A 21,652-nucleotide genomic window follows, 5' to 3' on the forward strand; every position below is an offset into this window, starting at 1 on the left:
GCAGGCGCAGTTTCGGCTGCACGCTCTCCGCCTGGCGCGTGACAACCGTGCTTCCACCCTACCCCCAACGCCGTTTTACTGCGCATGTGCAGCCCAACTCCTCCACCACCACCACCATCACCACCACCACCCGCGCCACCACCACCACCACCACCCCGGACGCGTACGTGCGCGTTCGCGCCGCTCACACTTCGGCGGCGGGCTCGTGCCCTGGAAAATTCCACTCCCGAGCTAGCTCCGCCCTATGCACCTCCCTTCCGGCCCCAGGCTTTTTACTGTCTCCATCCCGGCTACCTTTGCGTGAGGAAAATGGCAGCCGTCGTGCCGCGAGGGTTGTCTCGCTTATCCAGGGCTTTAGGATGGTGGTCTCGGCAGGTGGGTAGGGACAGGGTAGATAGGAGTCTAGGGGCTGGAGGGGAACAGAGTGGAGGGAAATACTCGCTTTGCAGTTGTCCTTGGTGAACTTGGACGTTACAGGGCGTACCTAGGCTAGGGAAGAGTTGAGGTAGACGAGACACAACTACTTAAGATGTGGTTGAGTGGGGAGAGCCTCGGTAGGGCCATGAGAGCGGGCAAGTTCTCGGGGATTAAGTTTCTCCGGTTTGGTCTGGGTCTGACTGGCCTGGGGGTGTTAAAGGGGAAGAAGTAATGGTTGGAAGGTGGGTTCGCTTCCCGTTGATTTTTATAAATGTCTTTAATTGAACAGTAGCTGTAAAGAAGGGAGTCTTGTACCTGCCTGAACAACCTCATGGTCAGAGAGGAAAGAGACCTGGCCTTTGAAGAGCTTATTGATCAGTTGGGAGCTACAACGACAGAATAAAGTTTACATTGAGGGTCCCAATAGAATGAGCAGAATGGAATCTGAGTAAATGTAGAGGAGATGCCAAGAAGAGGACTTTAATTCTCATTTCAGTATTGGGTTGGTGTTTAAGTTCCCCATCAGACTGAGCGTTCTTTGAAAGCAGAAGCCTTGCTTTCATCAACTCTGCATCTCTAGGAGTTGGCACAGTCCTGTACTATGGAAAGTACTAAATAAAGGAAAGCCTTTAGTAAACGTTGAATGGTGTTAGTAAAAGTTGCTTACTGGCTTTTAGTAAGAGACACTCATAATTAAGATAGTTGTGCATTTCCCCCCGTGATATGTGGCTTTGTAATTGTTCCTAAGTCATTCTTTGGATGTGCCTATTCTATCTTTGCTTATAGTTTGTACAAGATTGATTTTTTTCCAGGTTACCTAACCTTTTTCTACCATCCTCCAGCCAGTCCTGGTGACTCAGTCCACAGCAGTATTTCCAGTGAGAACTAAAAAACGTTTCACACCCCCTACTTATCAACCCAAATATAAATCAGAAAAGGAGTTTGTAGAATATGCCCGGAAAGCAGGACTGGTCATTCCTCCAGAACGTTTGGAGCGTCCCATACATCTGGCCTGTACAGGTGAGACATGGTATTTCTGAGACCCTGACCCAATCCCCTTCTGTCAGGATCTTCTTGGAAAGTAGAATGATTTGGAGTATGAATGATAGCATTTAATTAACTACAAAATCGGTTCAGTCTCAATAATTTGTATACGTTATATTTCATGAGGTCATCTTTGATCTTGTTTTCACACTATTCCTAGAAGACCAGGCTAAAATTTCTCCATTTTATACAAGAAGAAGCTGAGGCTCTAAGAGAAGACTGAAATGATCTTATTCTACTTTTTCTAATGCAACACGATTCCCTTTACATGGAAGTCTATTTTGTTAGTCTATTTTGTATCTAGGAGCCCTCCCAATTTTTTATGACCTCAGGATGACTTTTTCTCAATCTTTCAATGCTTTTTTAGTTTTCTCTGTCTCTCTTTACAGCTGGTATCTTTGACGCCTATGTTCCTCCTGAGGGTGATGCCCGAGTGTCATCTCTTTCTAAGGAAGGACTGGCACAGAGAACTGAGCGATTGAAGAAGAGTGTGGCATCACAATTATCGTAGGTGTCTGAGACAGCTGGGAGTCAGTATTAGAATAAAAATTTCTTGTTGCTGCTTAATCCAGAGAGGCCATCTTGGGTTAATTGCGTTGGCTGTAACTCCCTTGATAAGTTGTATATTCTTTCTCTGTAATAGAGCTAATGTATAATATGGGCATTCTTAATCGTAGCATCTCAACCTTGATTGGTCATTTTTTGTTTTGTTTTTTTTTTGCGGTACGCGGGCCTCTGACTGCTGTGGTCTCTCCCGTTGTGGAGCACAGGCTCCGGACACGTAGGCTCAGCGGCCATGGCTCATGGGCCCAGCCGCTCTGCAGCATGTGGGATCTTCCCTGACCGGGGCACGAACCCGTGTCCCCTGCATCGGCAGGCAGACTGTCAACCACTGCGCCACCACGGTAGCCCGATTGGTCGTTTTTGTCACATCATTTAGGTAGTTAACATTGAAGTTTGTAGGACACTTTCTTGATCACATATATTAAAATTTAAAGTAATAATAGAGCATATTTTTATGAGAAATACCTTAGAGTTTAAACTTAAGAGAGTAAGAAAAGCCAAAAAGGCTTAAAAAGACAGAAGTGTTCTAGGGAGCTAACTGGGCTTTAGTTAAGGAGCAGAGCCAAAACTTTTTTCTTAAAGAGACTTTAAGTATCTGTCACTCTACCTCTAACTGTATCTAAATTGATAGGTTCTTAGGGTCATATATAGATTTCTATGCACAAGTGTACTGAGTCAGTGTTAATTCTTCATGTGGCCATAACCTGTTTCTCTAAATACAGATCTTATCACATCAACTCGTCTCAGACTCCTTTGTGGCTCCCTGTTATCTGAAGAATAAAATCCGGATTTCTTCAGTGGTATTCAGGGCTTTTTATAATTTGGCTCTTGCCTTCCTCTCCACCATCATCTCCTTATTCCATTTTTCTCATCCTAAACTTTAACATTTCCAAACTAATTGCCAGTTCCTTGACATATGTTGTGCTGTTTGTCTCTGCACATCCTTGCCTTTGCCTGAAAAATGTCTTTTTCTCTCAAGCATTGTGTCCGTTTTTTAAAAAATAATTAATTAATTTTTATTTTTGGCTGTTTTGGGTCTTTGTTGCTGTGCGCGGGCTTTCTGTAGTTGCGGTGAGCAGGGACTACTCTTCGTTGCAGTGCAGGGGCTTCTCCTTGTGGTTGCTTCTTGTTGCGGAGCACGGGCTCTAGGTGTGTGGGCTTCAGTAGTTGTGGCACGTGGGCTCAGTAGTTGCGGCGCATGGGCTTAGTTGCTCCATAGCATGTGGGATCTTCCCAGACCAGGGCTCGAACCCATGTCCCCTGCATTGGCAGGTGGATTCTTAACCACTGTGCCACCAGGGAAGTCCCGCTTTTTTTTTTTTTTTTAAATGAAACTCCCAGTCCTTCCCTCCCTCACCCCCTTTGGCAACCACAAGTGTGTTCTCTGTGTCTGTGAGTCTGTTTCTCTTTCATAGATATGTTTATTTGTGTGTGTTTCTGTTTTTTTGGCTACACTGCACAGCATGTGGGATCTGAGTTTGCTGACCAGGGATCAAACCTGTGCCCCCTGCAGTGGGAGCGCAAAGTCTTAACCACTGGACCACCAGGGAGGTCCCTGTGTTGTATTTTAGATTCCACATATAAGTGATATCATATGGTATTTGTCTTTCTCTTTCTGACTTACTTCGCTAAGTAGGATAATCTCTAGGTCTGCTTTTAATCTCTGTCTGCTTTTAAGCCTTCTCTGACTCTTTTTGGAGCTGCCTTTGTTATAATTGTAACTGTACGCATATTCTTGCTACTTCTGATAGCTCTGTATTGTGATGATTTCCTCTCATGTATTTCTCTCCTGGCCTAAGAGCTGTTTGGTGGAAGGGTTCATGATGATGATGAACAGAACACAGGTGGTTTTATTATGGAGTTATTATCTAGGGGAGGAAACCAGTTATTAAATACTGATTGTACACAAATAATTACAGATATGGTGAAGTATGAGTGCTGTGGGAACATATGGCAGGGAAAGATAACTTGGTCTGGGAGTTAAAGGTAGGCTTCCCTAAGGAAATGACATTTAAAGCTGGGACCTAAAGGGTTGCTTGGAGTTAGCTGAGTAGAAGGGTATAGTGAGGAATAGCATTCTAGGGAGACAAAACAGGTACAAGCAAGGCTCTGAGGTGAAAAGTGCAAAGGAGTGGATTTTATCAAATGCTTTTTCTCTGATTGTTGAGATGATCATGTGATATTTGTCTTTTATTCTATTGATATGATATATTGCATTAATTGATTTTTTTAGTGTTAAACCAATCCTACATTCCTGGGATAAATTCCACGGGGTTATGGTGTCCCCCATCCTCTTAATATAGTTATAGTAACACTGATTAGATCAGAATTCCCTGTTTACATTATAACTACGAAAATGCTATTGACAGCAGAGTCATGCAGTATATTATTATTACATTTCCTTTCCTGCATAATAGGTTTTTTTTCTGGTGTCAAGTGTCTTTTTTTCTCATTTGCTTGTGGAACCCCTGGTTGTGTTAATTTTCTCTCAGTACATAGAAAACATTAAGTATTTTATCAATCCCATCTTCAAGAAGAAAGCCCTTCTGGAGCCTTCTTACCTATTTCAGTCTGTATTGGTCACTCTTTAGGCTCACTGTACATCGTGGGATCTACTTTTGTCATCATCCTGATACTCCTTTTGCCTTGCTCTTATATGTATTCCCTGTTTCATGGGTTTTACATCTCTCTTTCATGGTTCATTCAGTTATTTTGGTGGCACACATTCCCCAGCAGCTTCCTGAGAAAGGGTGGATGTTAGATAAATGAGATCTTGCAAGGCTAAGGAAAAGTCTTTTTTTTAGTCTCCCTCTTCATTTATAATTTTCCCAAGTATAGAATTGTGGGCTGGGAGTCATTTTTTTCTCAATTAAAAGCACTGCTCCATTGTCTTTCTAACTTCCTTTTTTTTTTTTAAATATTTATTTGTTTATTTGGCTGTGCTGGGTATTAGTTGCAGCACGAGGGATCTTTGTTGCGGCATGTAGGATCTTTAGTTGCGGCACGTGGGCTCTTTTAGTTGCAGCATGTGGGCTCTTAGTTGCGGCATGTGGGATCTAGTTCCCCAACCAGGGATATCGAACCCGGACCCCCCACATTGGGAGTGCAGAGTTTTAACCACTGGACCACCACGAAAGTCCCGTCTTTCTAACTTCTAATGTTGCTAGTTAGACACCCAATGTCTTTCTTACTCTTGAGCCTCTGTATGAAACCTGTTTTTTCTTTCTTAGTGCTTATAGGATGTTTTCTTCGAGGCCAAAATTCTGAAATTTCACTATGAGAAGCTTTGGTCTTTATTTTTATTTATTTTTTAAATTTAATTTTTAATATTTGGCTGCATCTCATCTTTAATGCTGCATGCTGGCTTTCTCTAGTTGCAGTGAGTGGGGGCTACTCTTCATTGTGGTGTGCGGGCTTCTCATTGGGGTGGCTTCTCTTGTTGCGGAGCACGGGCTCTAGGCACATGGGCTTCAGTAGTTGCAGCATGCAGGCTCAGTAGTTGCAGCACTTGGGCCAAAGAGTACACGGGCTTCGGTAGTTGTGGCTCGTGGGCCCTGGGGCATGCGGGCTTCAGTAGTTGTGCCACATGGGCTTAGTTGTTCTATGGCATGTGGGATCTTCCTGGACCAGGGATCGAACCTGTGTCCCCTCCATCGGCAGGTGGATTCTTAACCACTATACCACCAGGAAGTCCCAGCTTTGGCCTTTCTTTAGAATGATTGATTTAAGTGTGAGTTAGAAGGTTGAATTTACAGGACTTGGCACATTCAAAAAACAATGATTGAATAAATGGACAGATATTAATGGACGTAAAGTAAGCTGTAAGTTTTGGAAATTGTGTGAAGTCTTTAGAAATGATTCTCATGCTTAATTTTACAGAATCCGGAGGATAAGAGAAAGTGATCCTAATTTTAAAATAAAGGACTTCCCTGAAAAAGCCCAAGATATCTTCATTGAAGCTCACCTGTGTCTAAACAAGTACGTGAACTCCCTGTCTTATACCCATTATGTTCTCAGCAGCTATTATTCTAGGCACAGGTTTTTTTTTTTCTTTAGGTAAGAGTTCTGGAGTGGGAGATGTTCCTCTGTGGGAAATAATTGGAGCCTGGAGCTGTCCTTGACTCCTCTCACTGCTTCTGGGAGTTTTCACCATTTGGTCTGGCTCAGCTCCACTGGCAAGTGTTGAGACTCTGCTGAACAGCTGCTATTTTCACCCGCCTGATCCCTAATTCATCCTGACCCTTTTTGTGTGTTTGTCTTGTATATGTACATTTCCTTTCCTTAATTATTTTGAATAAGTTTCTTTTAAAAATTTCCAATTTTTTCTTGATTCAACCAGGGGAGAAAAGTCAGGGCTGCTAGGTAGATGAAAAATCAACATGAGGGGCCTGGAATAATCTTAAGTACTAGTCTTTGGACTGTTGCTGACATTCTTTGAAGTGTAGCTTGCTGTGGCTAGGCTTCAGGTAGGATCCCAAACCTATACTCTCAAATCCATTAATTATTTCTTTTTACTTTTTTTTTTTTTTTTTTTGCGGTACGCGGGCTTCTCACTGTTGTGGCCTCTCCCGTAGCGGAGCACAGGCTCCGGACACGCAGGCTCAGCGGCCATGGCTCATGGGCCCAGCCGCTCCATGGCATGTGGGATCTTCCTGGACCGGGACACGAACCCGTGTCCCCTGCATCGGCAGGTGGACTTTCAACCACTGCGCCACCAGGGAAGCCCTCTTTTTACTTTTATTTGTTTAAAAAAAGTTTTTGATTGTGAAATATTTCAAACATAAAAAAATACCTTGCAAGGTAATAGATGTTTACATTTTGCCATATTTGCTTCTGAATGCCTAATTGGGGAAAGACACAGGGATAAAGCATTATAGATACAGCTAAAGCCCCATCTCCCCATTCTTTTTCTTCCTAGAAAGAACCACTATCTTCCCTATTACTCTCACGCACATTTTTATACTTTCACCACATGTACATGTGTATAAACAATGTACAGTATTGTTTAATGTGTTGTGGAAATTTACGTGAATGATGTATTTTTTTGAAACCTGCTGTGTTTATTGTTCAGTGTAGTTTTCTTTATATTTGATGTATTTTTTCCTACTACATTATTTTTTGCATTCTAGTTACCATGATTTTTCTTTGTTTCTTTTTTTCCTTTCATTTGTGGTATTGATATAATTTCCTTCTAACTTTTTTATTCCTTCCACTTGTTTGGAACTATTACATCCTACTTCTGTTCTTATAATAGTTATTGTTAAAATGTTTAGCATGTATTGTTGACAATATCACAAGAAGCTTCAAACACTTGAATTTCAGTCACTGCCTCATACATCTCCTGTGTTATTGTTATTTAATTTTTTTAGTTCTACCTTGTTATTTCACTTGCATTTTTTATTTTTGTTTTTTTCCCTCCACTTCATTTTTTTATTTTTATTTTTTTGAAATATTCAATACATATATTTTTTTGATCATGTCATGTGGCATGACCAGGGATCAAACCCACGCCCCCTGCAGTGGAAGCATGGAGTCTTAACCACTGGACTGCCAGGGAATTCACCACTTAATTTTCTCTTTAACATTTATTTATTTGGCCGCTCTGGATCTTAGTTGCAGCATGCAGGATCTTCATTGCTGCATGTGGGATCTTTATTTATTTATTTTGAATTTTTGAGTTTTATTTGTTTTTATACAGCAGGTTCTTATTAGTTATCTATTTTATACATATTGGTGTATATATGTCAATCCCAATCTCCCAATTCATCCCACTACCACCACCACCACCCCCGCCACTTTCCTCCCTTGTTGTCCATACATTTGTTCTCTACATCTGAGTGGGATATTGAGTTGCAGCATGTGGGGTCTGACCAGGGATCGAACCTGGGCTCCCTGTGTTGGGAACGTGGAGTCTTAACCACTGGACCACCAAGGAAGTCCCCCCACTTCATTTATGTTTATTTATTTAAAATATTTATTTATTTATTTTATTTTGGGCTGCATTGGGTCTTAGTTGAGGCACGCGGGAACCTCGTTGTGGCATGCGCGATCTTTTGTTGCAGTGTGCAGGCTTCTCTAGTTGTGACTCACATGCTCAGTTGTTGCAACACGAGGGTTTAGTTGCCCCATGGCATGTGGGATGTTAGTTCCCCGACCGGGAATCAAACCCACGTCCCCTGCATTGGAAGGCAGATTCTTAACCACTGGACCACCAGGGAAGTCCCTCCTTTATTCTTTTTTTTTTTTTTTTTTTTTTTTTTTTGCGGTACACTTGCCTCTCACTGCTGTGGCCTCTCCCGTTGCGGAGCACAGGTGCTGGATGCGCAGGCTCAGCGGCCATGGTTCACGGGCCCAGCCGCTCTGTGGCATGTGGGATCCTCCCAGACCGGGGCACAAACCCGTGTCCCCTGCATCAGCAGGCGGACTCTCAACCACTACGCCACCAGGGAAGCCCCCCTCCTTTATTCTTAACGGATAGTTTTTCTGTCTGTAGAATTTTTGGTTGACAGTTCTTCTATATATTTATTTATTTATTTATTTATTTATTTATTGACTGCACTGGGTCTTCGTTGCTGTGCGTGGGCTTTCTCTAGTTGCAGCTAGCAGGGGCTACTCTTCATTGCAGTGTGTGGGCTTCTCATTGCAATGGCTTCTCTTGTTGTGGAGCACGGACTCTTGGCATGCGGGCTCAGTAGTTGTGGCTCATGGGCTCTAGAGCACAGGCTCTAGTTGTGACGCACGGGCTTAGTTGCTCCATGGCATGTGGGATCTTCCCGGACCAGGGCTCGAACCCATGTCCCCTGCATAGGCAGGTGGATTCTCAGCCCTCAGCCATTCTTTCTTTCTTTCCTTTTTTTTTTTTTAAAAAAAATTTATTTTATTTATTCTATTTTTATTTTTGGCTGAGTTGGATCTTCATTGCTGTGCGCAGGCTTTCTCTAGTTGCGGTGAGCAGGGGCTACCGTTCGTTGCGGTGTGTGGGCTTCTCATTGTCGTGGCTTCTCTTGTTGAGGAGCACAGGCTCTAGGCATGCGAGCTTCAGTAGTTGTGGCACGTGGGCTCAGTAGTTGTGGCTTGCAGGCTCTAGAGCTCAGGCTCAGTAGTTGTGGCACACAGGCTTAGTTGCTCCGCAGCATGTGGGATCTTCCCAGGCCAGGGCTCGAACCCATGTCCCTTGCATTGGCAGGCAGACTCTTAACCACTGAGCCACAAGGGAAGCCCGGAAGCATGGAGTGTTAACCATCGGACCACCAGGGAAGTCCCTTCAGCCATTATTTCCTCAAATGTTTTTTTCTGCCACCTCTTTATTCTCCTCTCGGACTCTTTGATATGTGTGTTGGTGCACTTGACGGTGCCCCACAGGTCCCTCAGGCTCTGCTCATTTTTCTTTATTCTTTCTTCTTTTTGCTCCTTAGACTGGATAATTTCAATTGTCATATCCTCAAGTTAACTGATCCTGTTCTTTCTTCCTGCTCAGATCTGCTGTTCAACCCCTGTAGTGAATTTTTAATTTCAGTCACTGTACTTTGCAACTCCAGAATTTGTTTGGTTCCTTTTCATAATTTCTGTCTCTTTATTGATATTCTTTTATTTTGAATTTTTGAATTTTATTTTTTTATACAGCAGGTTCTTATTAGTTATCCATTTTATACATATTCGTGTCTGTGTGTCAATCCCAGTCTCCCAGTTCATCACACTACCACCCTCCCCTCCACACCACTTTCCCCCTTTTTTTTTTTTTGGTGGTACGTGGGCCTCTCACTTCTGTGGCCTCTCCCGTTGCGGAGCACAGGCTCCGGACGTGCAGGCCCAGCGGCCATGGCTCACGGGCCCAGCTGCTTCGCGGCATGTGGGAACTTCCCGGACCGGGGCAGGAACCTGTGTCCCCTGCATCCGCAGGCAGATTCTCAACCACTGCGCCACCAGGGAAGCCCCACTTTCCCCCTTTGGTGTCCATACATTTGTTTTCTACATCTGTGTCTCAATTTCTGCCCTGCAAACCAGTTCGTCTGTACCATTTTTCTAGGTTCCACATATATGCATTTATATACGATATTTGTTTTTCTCTTTCTGACTTCACTCGTATGACAGTTTCTACATTCATCCACGTCTCTACAAATGACCTGATTTTGTTCCTTTTTATGGCTAATACTCCATTGTATATATGTACCACATCTTCTTTTCCATTTGTCTGTCGATGGGCATTTAGGTTGCTTCCATGACCTGGCTATTGTAAATAGTACTGCAGTGAACATTGGGGTGCATGTGTCTTTTTGAAGTATGGTTTTCTCTGGGTATATGCCCAGTAATGGGATTGCTGGGTCATATGGTAATTCTATTTTTAGTATTTTAAGGAACCTCCATACTGTTCTCCATAGTGGCTGTATAACTTTACATTCCCACCAACAGCACAAGAGGGTTCCCTTTTCTCCACACCCTCTCCAGCATTTGTTGTTTGTAGATTTTCTGATGATGTCCATTCTGACTGGTGTGAGGTGATACCTCATGGTAGTTTTGATTTGCATTTCTCTAATAATTAGTGATGTTGAGCAGCTTTTCATGTGCTCCTTGGCCATCTGTATGTCTTCTTTGGAGAAATGTCTCTTTAGGTCTTCTGCCCGTTTCTGGATTGGGGTTTTTTTTTTTTTATATTGAGCTGCATGAGCTGCTTGTAAATTTTGTAGATTAATCCTTTGTCAGTTGCTTCATTTGCAAATATTTTCTCCCATTCTGAGTGTTGTCTTACTGTCTTGTTTATGGTTTCCTTTGCTGTGCAGAAGCTTTTAAGTTTCCTTAAGTCCCATTTGTTTATTTTTGTTTTTATTTCCATTACTCTAGGAGGTGGGTCAAAAAGGATGTTGCTGTGATTTATGTCATAGAGTGTTCTGCCTATGTTTTCCTCTAAGAGTTTTATAGTGTCTGGTCTTACATTTAGGTCTTTAATCCACTTTGAGTTTATTTTTGTGTATGGTGTTAGGGAGTGTTCTAATTTCATTCTTTTACATGTAGCTGTCCAGTTTTCCCAGCACCACTTATTGAAGAGATTGTCTTTTCTCTATTGTATATCCTTTCCTCCTTTGTCGTAGATCAGTTGACCATAGGTGCATGGGTTTATCTCTGGGCTTTCTATCCTGTTCCATTGATCTGTATTTCTGTTTTTATGGCAGTACCATATTGTCTTGATTACTGTAGCTTTGTAGTATAGTCTGAGGTCAGGGAGTCTGATTCCTCTAGCTCCATTTTTTTCCCCTCAAGACTGCTTTGGCTATTCGGGGTCTTTTGTGTCTCCATATAAATTTTAAGATTTTTTGTTCTAGTTCTGTAAAAATGCCATTGGTAATTTGATAGGGATTGCATTGAATCTATAGATTGCTTTGAGTGGTCTAGTCATTTTCACAATATTGATTCTTCCAATCCAAGAACATGGTATATCTCTCCATCTGTTTGTATCATCTTTAATTTCTTTCATCAGTGTATTATAGTTTTCTGCATATGGGTCTTTTGTCTCCCTAGATAGGTTTATTCCTAGCTATTTTATTCTTTTTCTTGCAATGGTAAATGGGAGAGTTTCCTTAATTTCTCTTTCAGATTTTTCATCATTAGTGTATAGGAATGCAAGAGATTTCTGTGCATTAATTTTTTATCCTGCAACTTTACCAGATTTATTGATTAGCTCTAGTAGTTTTCTAGTGACATCTTTAGGACTCTCTATGTATAGTAAGTATCATGTCATCTGCAAACAGTGACAGTTTTACTTCTTCTTTTCCAATTTGTATTCCTTTTATTTCTTTTTTTTCTCTGATTGATGTGGCTAAGACTTCCAATACTATGTTGAATAATAGTGGTGAGAGTGGACATCCTTGTCTTGTTCCTGATCTTAGAGGAAATGCTTTCAGTTTTTCACCATTGAGAACTATGTTGGCTATGGGTTTGTCATATATGGCCTTTATTATGTTGAGGTGGGTTCCCTCTATGCCCACTTTCTCAGGAGAGTTTTTATCATAAATGGGTGTTGAATTTTGTCAAAAGCTTTTTCTGCATCTATTGAGATGATCATATGGGTTTCATTCTTCAGTTTGTCAATATGGTATATCACATTGATTAATTGATTTGCGTATATTGAAGAATCCTTGCATCCCTGAGATAAATCCCACTTGATCATGGTGTATGATCCTTTTAATGTGTTGTTGGATTCTGTTTTCTAGTATTTTGTTGAGGATATTTGCATCTATATTCATCAGTGATATTGGTCTGTAATTTTCTTTTTTTATAGTATCTTTGTCTGGTTTTGGTATCAGGGTGATGATGGCTTCATAGAATGAGTTTGGGAGTGTTCCTTCCTCTGCAATTTTTGGAAGAGTTTGAGAAGGATGGGTATTAGCTCTTCTCTAAATGGTTGATAGAATTCACCCGTGAAGCCATCTGGTCCTGGACTTTTGTTTGTTGGAAGATTATTAATCACAGTTTCAATTTCATTACTTGTGATTGGTCTGTTCATATTTTGATTTCTTCCTGGTTCAGTCTTGGAAGGTTATACCTTTCTAAGAATTTGTCCATTTCTTCCAGGTTGTCCATTTTATTGGCATAGAGTTGCTTGTAGTAGTCTCCTAAGATGCTTTGTTATTTCTGCAGTGTCTGTTGTAACTTCTCCTTTTTCATGTCTAATTTTATTGATTTGAGTCCTCTCCCTCTTTTTCTTGATGAGTCTGGCTAATGGTTTATCAATTTTGTTTATCTTCTCAAAGAACCAGCTTTTAGTTTTATTGATCTTTGCTATTGTTTTGTTTCTGTTTCATACATTTCTGCTCTGTTCTTTATGATTTCTTTCCTTCTGATAACTTTGGGTTTTGTTTGTTCTTCTTTCTCTGGTTCCTTTAGATGTAAGGTTAGATTGTTTATTTGAGATTTTTCTTGTTTCTTGAGGTAGGCTTGTATCACTGTAAACTTCCCTCTTAGAACTGCTTTTGTTGCGTCCCATAGCTTTTGAATCGTCGTGTTTTCATTGTCATTTGTTTCTAGGCATCTTTTTGATTTCCTCTTTGATTTCTTTAGTGATTTCTTGGTTATTTAGTAACGTATTGTTTAACCTCCATGTGTTTGTGTTTTTTACGTTTTTTTCCCTGTAATTGATTTCTGATTTCTCGTCTCATAGTGTTGTGGTCAGAAGAGATGCTTGATACGATTTCAGTTTTCTTTTTTTTTTTTTTTTTGTGGTACGCGGGCCTCTCACTGTTGTGGCCTCTCCCGTTGCGGAGCACAGGCTCCCGACGCACAGGCTCAGAGGCCATGGCTCACGGGCCCAGCCGCTCTGCGGCATGTGGGATCTTCCCGGACCCGGGCACGAACCCGTGTCTCCTGCATCGGCAGGCGGATTCTCAACCACTGCACCACCAGGGAAGCCCGATTTCAGTTTTCTTAAATTTACTGAGGCTTGATTTGTGACCCAAGATGTGATCTATCCTGGAGAATGTTCTGTGCGCACTTGAGAAGAAAGTGTAATCTGCTGTTTTTGGATGGAATGTCCTATAAATATGAATTCAATCTATCTGGTCTATTGTGTCATTTAAAGCTTGTGTTTCCTTATTAATTTTCTGTTTGGATGATCTGTCCATTGGTGTGAGGTGTTAAAGTCCCCCACTATTATTGTGTTACTGTTGATTTCCTCTTTTATAGCTGTTAGCAGTTGCCTTATGTATTGACGTGCTCCTATGTTGGGTGCATATATATTTACAATTGTTATATCTTTTTCTTGGATTGATCCCTTGATCATTATGTAGTGTCCTTCCTTGTCTCTTGTAACATTCTTTAAAGTCTATTTTATCTGATATGAGTATTGTTACTCCAGCTTTCTTTTGATTTCCATTTGCATGGAATATCTTTTTCCATCCGCTCACTTTCAGTCTGTATGTGTCCCTAGGTCTGAAGTGGGTCTCTTGTAGACAGCATATATATGGGTCTTGTTTTTGTATCCATTCAGTGAGCCTTTGTCTTTTGGTTGGATCATTTAATACATTCACATTTCAGGTAATTATCCATATGTATGTTCCTATTACCATTTTCTTAATTGTTTTGGGTTTGTTTTTGTAGGTCCTTTTCTTCTCTTGTGTTTCCCACTTAGAGAAGTTCCTTTAGCATTTGTTGTAGAGCTGGTTTGGTGGTGCTAAATTCTCTTAGCTTTTGCTTGTCTGTAAAGCTTTTGATTTCTCCATCAGATCTGAATGAAATCCTTGCCGGGTAGAGTAATCTTGGTTGTAGGTTCTTCCCTTTCATCACTTTAAACATGTCATGCCACTCCTTTCTGGCTTGTAGAATTTCTGCTGAGAAATCATCTGTTAACCATATGGGAGTTCCCTTGTATGTTATTTGTCATTTTTCCCTTGCTGCTTTCAATATTTGTCTTTAATTTTTGTCAATTTGATTACTGTGTGTCTCAGTGTGTTTCTACTTGGGTTTATCTTGTATAGGACTCTCTGCACTTCCTGGACTTGGGTGGCTATTTCCTTTCCCATGTTAGGGAAGTTTTTGACTATAATCTCTTCAGATATTTTCTCTGGTCCTTTCTCTCTCTCTTCTCCTTCTGTCCTTTCTCTCTTCTCCTTCTGGAACCCCTATAATGCGAATGTTGTTGGTGTTTAATGTTGTCCCAGAGGTCCCTGGGAATGAAGACCCAGAGGTCTTCATTTCTTTTCATTCTTTTTTCTATATTCTGTTCCGCAGCAGTGAATTCCACGATTCTGTCTTCCAGGTCACTTATCCGTTCGTCTGCCTCAGTTATTCTGCTATTGATTCCTTCTAGTGTATTTTTCATTTCAGTTATTGTATTGTTCATCTCTGTTTGTTCTTTAGTTCTTCTAGGTCTTTACTAAACATTTCTTGCCTCTTCTCAATCTTTGCCTCCATTCATTTTCCGAGGTCCTGGATCATCTTCACTCTCGTTATTCTGAATTCTGTTTTTGGAAGGTTGCCTATCTTCACTTCATTTAGTTTTTTTTCCTGGGGTTTTATCTTGTTCCTTCATCTGGTACATAGCCCTCTGTCTTTTCATCTTGTCTGTCTTTCTGTGAATGTGGTTTTTGTTTCACAGGCTGCAGGACTGTAGTTCTTCTTGCTTCTGCTGTCTGCCCTCTGGTGGATCTATTGATGTTCTTATTTTGTACATTGTTTTCTGATTTCCTTCAGTTCTTTGTCCATGGTTACCTTTATCTCAGTGAGCATAAGTAGGATAGTTGATTTAACGCCTTAGGCTAATAATTCCAGTGTTTGGGCTTTCTCAGGGATGGTTTCTGTCAAAAATTTTTTTCCTGTGGATGGGCCATACTTTCATGTTTCTTTGTATACTTTTTTTGTTGAGAACTGGACATTCTGAGTATTATTATGTGGTAACTCTGGAAATCAGATTCCTCTGCTTCTCAGGAATTGCTGATTTTGCTCATCAGTGCCACTGCCATCCATTTGTGACTTTTCCAAGCTAGTATTGCTAAGTGTGTATTCTTTGTTTTGGGTAGTCATTGAAGTTTCTCTTCCATTATCTCTGCAATCAGCCAGTGACCTGACAAAGATTTCCTAAATTGTCTGGCTGAATAAAAACAAAACAGGTGTTCTTGGTCCTTTATCCCTTTAAATCTGTTGGTGGGAAAAGCTGCTGCAGCCAGCAGGGCTGAAACCATGACATCATTTGCTCTGGTCTCTCTGCAATCCACCAGCCTGACCAAAATGTGCAACTCAAATTTTTGGAGGGAGGGGTCCCTACTGCCTGCCCTTGCGCCAGCCATCCACTCCAGGAACACAGGCCACTATCCCCACCAGTAATGGCAGGGCTGAGGGAAAGAGGAGGGTAGGTGGTTTGCACATGTTCTTAAACTCAAGATCACTGGCTTCTCCCTTCGTCAAGCACTCCCCTAGTTGTTATAGGTGTCCATTCAACATCCAGAGTTCTGAAATTGTGGTTCTGGTTATTTTTTCTAATTTATCAGTTGTTTAAATGGAGGGACCCAACCCTAGTGCTTCCTCCTCTGTCATTTTGCTTGATGTCTGTGTCTTGATTTTGCTAGCTTCCAGATGTTTTGTAATGTTTCATTGTGAGCTCATCTGCAGTGGAGAGTGTTTCTTCTGAGGGAATTGCATACAACCTAAGTTATGAGTATGATCCCAGAGAGGTTTTGGGGGTGTTTCTGCCAGATACTCTAGGGATATCATTGGCCAGGTATCAGTTTTTATGTTAATTTCTTAGCTTAGGAATTCTTACATCATACAGATACCATAAATTCTGTGTCCACCTCTGGGTATAATGTGGACTTAGGGCTTTAATTGTTTGTTTCCCTTTCCTGCAGGTACAGGACTCTTTTTGAGGGTCATAGCTTTATGCAGGGATCTCATTTCGAACTCCCTGTCCTTCCAGCATCCAAGGTTTTAGGAAAAGTCAAGCTCTAGCCATCAGATCCTATTTCTAGATCCCTGAATCATCTCTGTGCTGTTGTGGTATCAGGTTGTATTCTTTCCCTTCTGCTTTTAATTCCCTCTTCCTTTCTGGCATCTAAGGACTTACCTTCCTTTCTTGTGAACTAGACTAGAGATTTTAAAATGTGTGTGTGTCTGTGTGTATTATATTCTCTCCAACATTTCTGGACGTTTATAGTACGAGCAGTTTCACATAAGCTCAGTCCATTATGTTGCCCAAAGCGATGTCCTCCTTTTATTTTTCAGGGTAAGTTCTATTGCAAAATACTGAGTGAACTCATAAAAAGGGGAATTCATTTCTACTGAAGATTTCTAGGCCAGGACAGTGACGAGGAAGAATTTATTCTGAGGTGATAGGTGTGGTGGTTGTAGTAGCTGTCACCACACCTCAGTCTAGTCTAGTCTAGAGCTACAGTGGGGGAAATGACTCAGAATCTTTTGTATTTGGCATAGAAGTGGAAGGGAAGCAGATAGACAGAACTAATCCATTACCCACTTTGGGATTAGAGACACAATTTTTCAAAGGGCAAAGACTTAAACTGCTCAGAAAGTATTAAATTGTGGGGAAAAGTCATGAATGTGTATCTGAAAGAAACTAATCTGTGGTCTTAGGTTTATTTGAAGCCTTTCAGTTAGGAACCCTCCTAAAATCTTATATGTACAGGAGCTGGGGTTTGCCAACTATTTTCTTACTGTTACTGCATAGAATCAGCATAACTAGGTCACTCTGGTAGCAACAAAGATGGGGCAGGGGGCAGTTTTGTGTAGAAAAGACCAGAAAAAACAGATGGTTATCTTTTGGCTAGGTTCAAAGATGAATATGTAAGAAATAAGGCTAAGCAGTTGGTATTGATTATGTGTCCATGGTAAGAGGAGTTAAATTGAGCTTTTGATTGTTATTTGTGTTGGATTTTCTTCCAGCTTAGAACAAAAATCAGTCCCCACATCCCAGTGAGGGTTTCTTGCCCATCTCAAGAAGGTATAGTAATTTCAGAGAAATTTCTTTCTGCTCCTGAGATTCAAACATAACTTTACACTGCTCTTTGATCTCGTGGTTTTCTGGTAAATCATGCTGTTCTTCATCTTTGGACTAGGACTTAGTATATTATGTGGCTTATAGTAGGTGTGCAGAAAATGTTTATAAAAATGAAGGGAGTTGTTTTCCATTTTCAGGGCTATTTTCAGCTTTCATACACAGTATCATGAAAGCAGGAGTCAGTGATATATATCTCTTTCCTTTTTAGCTCAGACCATGACCGGCTTCATACCTTGGTAACTGAAAACTGTTTTCCGGTAGGTTCTTATCTTCCTTAGAACTGTGGGACCTCTGAGTAGACAGATTCTAATATCACCTCTGATTTTCTTGAGGATCAGTTTTGAGAGTGCAGGAAGTTTAAGGCAAAAGCTGAAGTTCCATTATTTTTGGCTGAATGATAATGACTTGATATGGACTCTGGTAAAGGCCATGCAGATGAAGAAAGAGGAAGTCCCTCAGCAAGCAGTACTGAGACTACAGATCCTGAGGTGAGGGTATGGTCACATTAGGCCAGCCCTGCACATACCTACACTACAATAAAGGATTTAACCAGTGTTCATGAGGCTTATATTGTGTGATAACAGGGGTGCTGGGTACTCTGGGAGACCCCTAACAATGAGGACTTTGTGGTTCAGTTAGAGGTTCAAGAATAAGAACTTCAGTTTCTATCAGTTTTCCTTCATCTCTCCAGGGACAAGGATAGCTATCCTAGTCTTAGCAGGCTAGCCTTTATAAAAGGCTATAAAATTCCTATAAAATCCCACCTTTCATTGCCGAAAGGTGAGAGGAAAAAAAACAAACGTGCAGTCAACAGAAATGCATGCAATAATGAGCAGATTATGAAAATGTGTAGGAGGGATAATGGTATATTAGGTAAGCTGGCAGTTTGGAGCGTGGTCTTCATTGATTTGGAGAAGGGTCCTCAAGGAGGTAGGTGGGTCTTGAGTTGTGATTTAGAAATGGAAAGAGAGTTGTTGTGAGGTGAGCTTGAGCAGTAGCTTAAGGTGAGAGAAAATAAGCACCAGAGAGCATTTGATGGGAAACGTTGCATGTAGACTGGGTGTTGCAAGAAGAGCAAGCGTGGAAATAAGCACCAGCTTCACTACAGGGAGGGAAAAATCCAGTTGAACTATTCTCCTCTGCCCTCAGGACATGGTCTGGGACATCAAATACAAGACTGTCCGCTGGAACTTTGTAGAATCTTTAGAGCCACCCCAGGTGGTGCAGGTTCGCTGTTCAAGTCTGCTGAACCAGGGCAACACGTATGGCCAGGTCACCATCCGCATGCACACCCGGCAGGTAGAGGCACCAGTCTGCTTTCTTCCCGGCTTTCTTCACTCTCAGGTTGGGCACCTACCTCTGAGTCCTGGGTACAGCTGCCTGGGACTGTGAGTTCTAAGGAAAGGTTCACCATGGTCTTTCTTACCTTGTTGCTGCACCCTTCCCACTGCTGGATGTTAGCTGTACTAAAACAGGTGTGGGGATATTCTTCCCCACCCTTCCTGGACTCCCTCCCACCTCCTTCCACCACCCCTCCCCGCCCCCCAGTCAAAAACCCTCTAAGAGTAAAGTGTCAGTGGTTGATCTGTTAGTCTAGACTCAGAATTAAACAACTCTGAGGACTAACCGACTAGATGTGCTTTCATCCATGCAGACTCTGGTCATCTATGATCGGTTTGGCCGGTTGATGTATGGACAGGAAGATGTGCCCAAGGATGTCCTGGAGTATGTTGTCTTTGAAAAGCATCTGGTGAATCCCTATGGGAGCTGGAGAATGCATGGCAAGATCATTCCCCCATGGGCACCCCCTAAGCAGCCTATCCTTAAGGTAAAGCAGCTTGCATGGTTTAAGACATGGCATCCTAAGCCACTCCTGTTGGGCTCCACCTAGTGGACAGAGAGGGTGATGCACCACCAGGAAGAGGAGTCTGTTGGCGGTGGGCACGGAGGTGGGTTTGGAGGCGGGCATGAATCTCTTAGGTAAGCTATGGACTTGGATAGTAGATAACTCAGCATCCTGCTCTTTCAGACGGTGATGATCCCTGGCCCCCAGATGAAACCTTGGGAAGAGTATGAAGAGCCACAAGGAGAGGTCCATAAGCCTCAGCTAGCGTGATGGCAAAAGTGACTCCTCGGGTGAAGTGTGGGTGGTGAGGTGCTTGGAAGCTGCGAAGTCTGGGAGTCTGGGAGCTGTGAAGTCATCCATTTTCTTCATGCTGTAGAAAGAGCTACCTTTGTTCTCTCTTGCCCTGCTTGGGTCTTTTTAGCAGTCTCATCCTCAGTAACCACTACTGATGCTTGGGCCCTAGTGGGTTGGTCCTGTGCACAGCAATGGACCTACTTCTTCTTTTTTTAATCTTATATCTAGCTTCTAACTCCAGATGAAAAACAGTATGTTTCAGAGAACATCTGATACCAGCTTTTCCCGCAGCAAGAACTGTCAGGAGCAAACTGGCAGAACTTTCTAATTACAGGGCAGGGTCACAGTTTGAAATAAAGCACTATCAGGTATTGGACAAATGTGGTGGGTTCTGTATATTTCTCCTGGTTCGGGATGGAAGTAGACCAGCCTTCAGAGGGCAGAAGTGGAAGTTATCTTAATTGTGAGTGATGTGACTTACAGGAAATCCAGACTTGGGAAGAATAATTAGTGTCTATAAAAGTGGTGTCATTTAAGAGGGTCTTTTCGCATACACTGACTCACTGAATCAATATTTGTATTTCAGAGATGAATGTAAATCCAAAGAAATCATTAGCTCTCAGCCTTTGGATTTTTTATTTTTATTTATTTGTTTGTTTGTTCTGCAGTACACAGGCCTCTCACCCTTGTGACCTCTCCCACTGCGGAGCACAGGCTCCGGATGCGCAGGCCCAGCGGCCATGGCCCACGGGCCCAGCTGCTCCGTGGCATGTGGGGTCTTCCCAGACCAGGGCACGAACCCACGTCCCCCTTATCAGCAGGCGGACTCTCAACCACTGTGCCACCAGGGGAGGCCTGGATTTTGTTCTTAATTATCAGCTGCATCCTGGTGTGATCCCAGGAAGCGTTAGAGGAGGAAGGGGCCATGGTAGTGTGGATACATTTGGGAAATCCATCAGTAAGACTTAGTTCCCTGATTTTTAGCACCTTTTGGAGATGGTGACTTTTTTCCCAGCCCGAATTTGGAGGCAAAGATACCAGAATATGGACCTATGTAGAGTGAAACAGCCCAGCCCCTTCTTGTTCCTTAGCTCCAGCTGGAGGAGGATGTGGGACTTCTCATGCTCGTGTCCTGGGTCATCTGAGGTATGACAAGGGAAATCACTGTCTCAGCAGCAAGCTTGGTTTATAGTACTATTACTTTGATCGGCCCATGAGGGCTCCCCTTAAAAATCAGGACCTTAATTCTTGTGTTTCTGTTTTTCAAGCCTATTATTTTCTTTTAAGGAGTTTATCACTTGGGTTAAGGATTAATCTGTTCTGACCTTGTCTTGAGAGTAGAGTCCAAAGAAACTGGAATCAGGTTGAGAATAACCTGACCGCTCAGTCTCTGTAAAACTACCATTTCAGCAAAGCAGCAGACAGACCAGGCCTCACTGGGGAAAACTGATGTTTTAATAACAGCTGCTGAGTGCTGACCATAGAAATAAGATGTGTATGCTTAGGGAAGAGGCAGCACTAGTAGGTTAATCCACAGCAGCCACCCTCATCATGCTACTTAGTTTCAACCCTTTTGGCTTAAAATGTACATCAGTTTCCAGCATTGCTGCCCAAGTGAGGTTTGATCCTATCCTATTTGCCTGAGCCCTGGATTAAGGCAAAATGAGAAGGGGAGTGCTTTGAGTAGGATCCACAGCTGGGGAGTATGGAGTAAGGGGAGGCAATCCTGGGAGGGTAGGGAAACAGAAACAAAGCACACGTAATGGCCAAACAATGTCTTGATTTCTCTGAATATATTAAAAAACAGTGTTTCAAATAAGCTGTTTCACCCCACTCCCCTATCTCTGTCTCAGGGGTCTCTAGATAATCCTAAATAGCAGCTAAGCAATAGTTGCCACCAGGGAGCCAGAGGATAAGTGCAATTTTCATTTCCCCTTGGGATCAAATCCAGCTGAGCAAATGGCCCAGATGTGCAGGATTGGCTTAAAGGGCAG

General features: G+C 42.2%; 1 protein-coding gene across 2 annotated transcripts; it reads left to right on the top strand.

Annotated features, from left to right (window-relative positions):
• The first annotated feature begins 88 nt into the window (after positions 1 to 88).
• On the top strand, positions 89 to 20,038 carry MRPL45 (mitochondrial ribosomal protein L45). Of its 2 annotated transcripts, XM_059046545.2 has the most exons (8): positions 89 to 375; positions 1,260 to 1,437; positions 1,851 to 1,968; positions 5,905 to 6,003; positions 17,727 to 17,775; positions 18,668 to 18,817; positions 19,173 to 19,346; positions 19,548 to 20,038. In XM_059046545.2, the coding sequence occupies exons 1-8, from the start codon at positions 310 to 312 to the stop codon at positions 19,632 to 19,634; spliced, it is 921 nt and encodes a 306-aa protein (XP_058902528.1). In that variant the 5' UTR covers positions 89 to 309; the 3' UTR covers positions 19,635 to 20,038. The 2 variants fall into 2 exon arrangements, with proteins under 2 accessions (XP_058902528.1, XP_066876917.1); XM_067020816.1 differs by lacking the exon at positions 5,905 to 6,003 and having other exon boundaries at positions 241 to 375.
• Positions 20,039 to 21,652: the final 1,614 nt, after the last annotated feature.

This window comes from Kogia breviceps, chromosome 19 (assembly GCF_026419965.1).
Source record: "Kogia breviceps isolate mKogBre1 chromosome 19, mKogBre1 haplotype 1, whole genome shotgun sequence".
Lineage (NCBI taxonomy): Eukaryota > Metazoa > Chordata > Mammalia > Artiodactyla > Physeteridae > Kogia > Kogia breviceps.

Coding starts and splice junctions, on each gene's coding strand:
- MRPL45 (XM_059046545.2), top strand. CDS start 310: ATGGCAGCCGTCGTGCCGCGAGGGTTGTCTCGCTTATCCAGGGCTTTA. Junction 17,776..18,667: donor TAACTGAAAACTGTTTTCCG/GTAGGTTCTTAT, acceptor CTCTGCCCTCAG/GACATGGTCTGGGACATCAA. Junction 18,818..19,172: donor TCCGCATGCACACCCGGCAG/GTAGAGGCACCA, acceptor TCATCCATGCAG/ACTCTGGTCATCTATGATCG.